The sequence below is a fragment of the Penaeus chinensis genome, chromosome 13, assembly GCF_019202785.1.
Source record: "Penaeus chinensis breed Huanghai No. 1 chromosome 13, ASM1920278v2, whole genome shotgun sequence".
In the NCBI taxonomy this organism is placed as follows: domain Eukaryota; kingdom Metazoa; phylum Arthropoda; class Malacostraca; order Decapoda; family Penaeidae; genus Penaeus; species Penaeus chinensis.
This window is the reverse complement of record NC_061831.1, coordinates 3,949,592-3,954,591: the sequence shown is the minus strand read 5'-3', so window position 1 is coordinate 3,954,591 and position 5,000 is coordinate 3,949,592. Positions and strand designations below refer to the sequence as shown.

Below are 5,000 nucleotides of genomic sequence, written 5' to 3'. Positions count from 1 at the left end.
GATAACTTGAAAAGTTAAAAACTTATAAGTTATCAAAAGCTTAACTCATTCTGAAAATACAAAATGCAGTTTTTGTCTTAACCTGCATTGATTCAACAGAATTCAAAACCTTGTTTGTCTTGTTATCTGAAAAGTCACATTTCCTTTGGTAATTTACAGAGCAAATTGAATTAAATGAATCTTTGACAACGACAAAAGAAAATATCTAAAAGGAAAAGAGAGATCCAGATGAAAAACATAATCCTACCATTTAGGTGTTTGAAATATGACAAGTTCTGGATAAATGTTATAATATGCTTTCCTTTTCAGACTGAATTTATCATTGGCCGACATCAGTTTTCTGTACTAAAATTCTTCCTTCCTTTATAGTACAATCTCACTATAAAATCATAGTGTAACAATGAATCTCGCTATAAAATCATAGTGTAACAATGAAACTAGAAATACAGTTTATAAATTTCATATTTTTTTAACTTTTTCAGATGACGGATTATAGTGTGTACACTTCACTTGTGCCCTATCTCACCTTCAAAGGCAGATGGTATCATTTTTTCTTTATCTATGAATTTAGAAGTATCTTTATGTCTTATCAGTAATAAAAACAGAACTGTATTACAAGCCTGTCATACAACAAAGATTGGATCTATGCAGAAACTTGGAGCATGTGAAAAACTTCCCATCAATCACAGGATTGTTCTTATCCCAATGAATATGTAGATGTGTTTTACATATTTGTAAAAGTTCGACAGGGTTAAAAAGATCCAAGTTACTGGTGTGTGTATGTATATTTGTGTATATTTGTGTATATATGTGTGTGTGTGTGTGTGTGTGTGTGTGTGTGTGTGTGTGTGTGTGTGTGTGTGTGTGTGTGTGTGTGTGTGTGTGCCTGTGCGTGTGCGTGTGAGTGTGAGTGTGCGTGTGAGTGTGCGTGTGCGTGTGCGTGTGCGTGTGCGTGTGCGTGTACGTGTACGTGTGCGTATACGTGTGCGTGTGCGTGTGTACACACCAATGCCTTTTTTCCATATCATTGTGAAAAGGTAGATTCTGTCTTACTTCCCAGGATTATTACAAAATTACATCTTTGCTTTGAGAAAAATTCAGGTTGACGGATATTAAAACCAGCTGTTTCTTCATGACTACTTCTGTTGCTTTCACTTTAATTTCATATTCCAAATTGTGTTCCATATAATTACAAATATTACAACAAATAAAATACTCTAGACTTATCATCAAGTCTTACAAAATAAACACATATTGCTTTTTGAGATATCTACTAACCATTAAGACAGAGAGAGAGAGAGAGAAAAAATAACATTCAAATAGATTGGTTAAAATAATATATTTTCCCTAAAACTCTGAATAACATGCATATGAAAGACAAAACTGATTACAACTTATTAATAAAAGCTGCTACAGAAAATGAATAAGTATCCAGTATACAGACAATATTCATAAAACTAATTAATATAAAGTGTTAGAAAAAGCCTGTGAATAACGTAAATGTTCTCATTTACATATTAAAAGGAGATGCCCAAAAATTAAATATCTATGTACACTTCATAAAATGTGTGAATGGTAAAAAGGGTAAAAAGAATAAAACAGGAAGAAGGACAAGGACAAGGAGGAGGTAGAGGAGGAGAAAGCAAGATATAAGTAAAGCTAACCTATAAAATGTGTACCAGCAAACATGGCTTTGAGGAAGTGACTCCTCTAAGGTCATTCATTATATTTTTGAGGGGAAATTGCCTAATGTAGGTTAGATCAGTGACTTGTTGGGAGGGAGGGAGAGGGAGGGGGGGGAGAGAGGGAGAGGGAGAATTTATCTCCAATAATTAAGACGATAAATTGCTGGTGTTGTGGGTTCCAAAAGAGTGAAATTTCAATATCACAGCAATACTATGTTTTAAAAAAATAAACGTAATATCAATATTAATGAAGACTAAACTTCTGACCAAATAGTATAATTCTTAAAAATCTATGGGATGAAGAAAATAAGGAGAGAGAGAGAGAGAGAGAGAGAGAGAGAGAGAGAGAGAGAGAGAGAGAGAGAGAGAGAGAGAGAGAGAGAGAGAGAGAGAGAGAGAGAGAGTGTGTGTGTGTGTGTGTGTGTGTGTGTGTGTGTGTGTGTGTGTGTGTGTGTGTGTGTGTGTGTGTGTGTGTGTGTGTGTGTGTGTGTGTGTGCTGCATAAAATTTTGTCAGTCATGTTCCAGAAGGAATGGACTAAAACACATATTAAAAGGAGTGCATTTTAGTGTACTGTTGAGCTGCAAATATCATAATGCAGTCAGAAGACATTACTAAAAATAATAGTGACAAATATGGCATAATAATGAATTATACAACTATAGCACTAAAGGCAAAGAAAAAATCTTTAAAATTCTTTCTTCCCCACAACTCTTAACTCTCTTATCATAATAATGACAGCAGTTTACACTGGAGCCTATTTGTAAAATCTGCCAAGATGAAAGACTTCACAGAAATGTAAAAAGAAGTGGAAGATAATGCCAAATAATACCCTACCTTTGATATATAAATTATATACACACAAACAAAGTGACCCTCTTGGATATAAGTGTATTTTGAGATTGGGAAAAAAATATGACACCAAGATACATTCTCAAATTCAGAACGTACATTTCAAAGGAATTCATACAATTTGTATGCTATGCAGATAAGATGATCTTTGTATATTTTGGGGGTTATGAAAATAACAAAACATTTTTTTTGTAAACTAGTATGGCATGATGGCATCAATAAATCTTATCTGCAATAACTTAAACAATGACCTTGGAGTCTGTGTATAATAAAACTCAAGTTCAAAGTAAAATATACAAAAAAGATAACCTTACATATTCATTGCAGAGGAAGTGATGCTAATTGTATTTGTGGACTCTAATTAAGTACATTTATGACATTCCATCACATAAAAATTGTAATATTAAAAATTCTTTGGTATTAGTAGCAATGCTAATCATGAGTACAAATGTTAAAAAAAATAAGAATTTGCTTAAAACAGATCTTAAATTTTGAAATGAAAAACTTCATTCTCTTGTAAACATTAGCAAGATATATATATATTTATATAAAAATTCCTAAACTCAACTATTGGCAATTTGGGTGTGCTTGCTTAATAAATGCTTTTTCAAACTGGATTTCCTGGCTGTCGTGTGTTCACAATAAGGACACCTAAAGGGCTTCTCTCCTGTATGGATTCTCAGGTGCCGTGTTAGGTCTGACCGTAAGTAGAATGGTCGGGAACAATAGTGGCAAATGTGAGGTCCTCCTCCCGACAGTCCTGGCGATACTGCTGATGGCATGACAGTTGGCAGTCCTGATGGCAACCCTGGCGTCAGCCCAGAAGAAACTCCTCCCGTCCCCTAGAAGAGGAACAGCACCTTCACTAACCATTATTTTTTTGGAATTTCCTTTTGGAGCATTATTGTACTCAAGGTTCTACAAGAAGAAGAAGTAGGAGGAGAAGAAGAAGAAAAAGAAGAAGAAGAAGAAGAAGAAGAGGAGGAAGAAGAAAAAGAATAAGATGAAGAAGAAGAATGAGACAAAGAGGAAAGAGTCAAAGATGATGATGAATAAAAAAAACTTATGACTGAAAGCTACTATAGCGAAGAATCATATCTTACTCATGATAATTTAATGGCCTTGGACTTCCTTAAAACATTTATGACTGTTGGGCAGGGGAGGGGGAGGGGGGGGGAAGATTATTGAAGCACCCAGCCAGCTACTAGTAATTTCTGACAGCTCCCATTCATAGCCCCCTGTCTAGTCCTTTTTTATTCAGTCTAACTATACTTTGCAATAAGAATACAAATTACCATCTCACATACATCACATTGATGTAGAAAAAAAAAAAAAAAGTCTCATACCGAATCACTTTGCAAATATACATGATACCGTTTTTCATACCATCACCTAATCATTGCACATAATATAATTTACCTTACATATAAAGTACCATTCACAACGCCAAAAGTCTAGTTAACATGTCAGTAATGATGTATTCGTGTATTCATGACACAGGTCCCCTTCTTCTTTCATTTGACTAAATGAATGTAATAATTCCCAATAAACTTTGTATTACACTCCTTGAAAGCTGCATATAAGAAAAAAGAGGCGACTGTTCTAAAGTTTTGAGGAAATAAATAGACAGATGATTAAGCTAAAACCCTGTCCCAATTGAATAAGTGCACACATACTTTCTATGGTTCCACTGAGTGGGTAAATGAACTTATTGTGAGATTACAAGTTTTTGGTCCTTGAGAATCAAAGTAATGGGTTACTTTTTTGTTCAAACAGTAGATTCTAAGTTGATTGCACATCCCCTTTTCAATACATCTACTGTAAAGAAATCAAGTTTAACTTCATTAAGAGTCATGTGTAGATTAAACAATTTTGTACCAACCTGATTACGGTACATGTACTCATCCATGATTACTGAACGAAATCAGGCATATTCAGAATATCTTAGTTCAGACTCCAAGCAGTCTCTTCTGGATTTCATTTTTTCTTTTTCAGTAAATTACTTCACTGACCTTAAGAAAACATATTGCATATTTGCTATGAATGCATAAGAAATTTGAATGTTTATCAGCACTTTTATTACACATAACCCTTAAAGTTAAGCAACTTGTACACATCATGTTTTAGATGTGAAAGATGCCTCTAAACCCTTAAAAATTACTTTTAGTAATAAAAAATAAAATAGAACTAAAAAAAAACAATAAATAAATAATAAAATTATGTACACCAAAAAGCTACTTAATTAAGAAATGAACAGATCTATCCTTCCTTTCTGTAATAAGATTCACACAACAGTCTTCAAACTGTAAAGTGAACTTGTGATATGGCCATTATATTCATTATAATGTTAATTTATGTAACATTGCTATCTTTGGCATAGCCTAGAAATGGCCCCTTTACTATTTCATGCAGATCTCAAATGAAAAAAGTTCCATCCCCCCCTTTTCATTTTTTCTTTCTCCAT

General features: G+C 33.7%; 1 protein-coding gene across 7 annotated transcripts in view; it reads right to left on the bottom strand.

The window, feature by feature from the left end:
• Positions 1-5,000, bottom strand: part of LOC125031849 (longitudinals lacking protein, isoforms H/M/V-like) — a 63,471-nt gene that overhangs the window by 16,774 nt on the left and 41,697 nt on the right. For 5 of the 7 annotated variants that reach the window (XM_047622827.1, XM_047622829.1, XM_047622830.1 and 2 more), the window contains one exon: positions 1,126-3,378. The exons of the other annotated variants lie outside the window; for them this stretch is intronic. In XM_047622827.1, coding sequence (XP_047478783.1) covers positions 3,188-3,378 — 191 coding nt within the window. In that variant the 3' untranslated portion in view covers positions 1,126-3,187. Of the gene's footprint in view, positions 1-1,125; positions 3,379-5,000 lie in introns of those variants that run through there. 7 annotated transcript variants of the gene reach the window in all.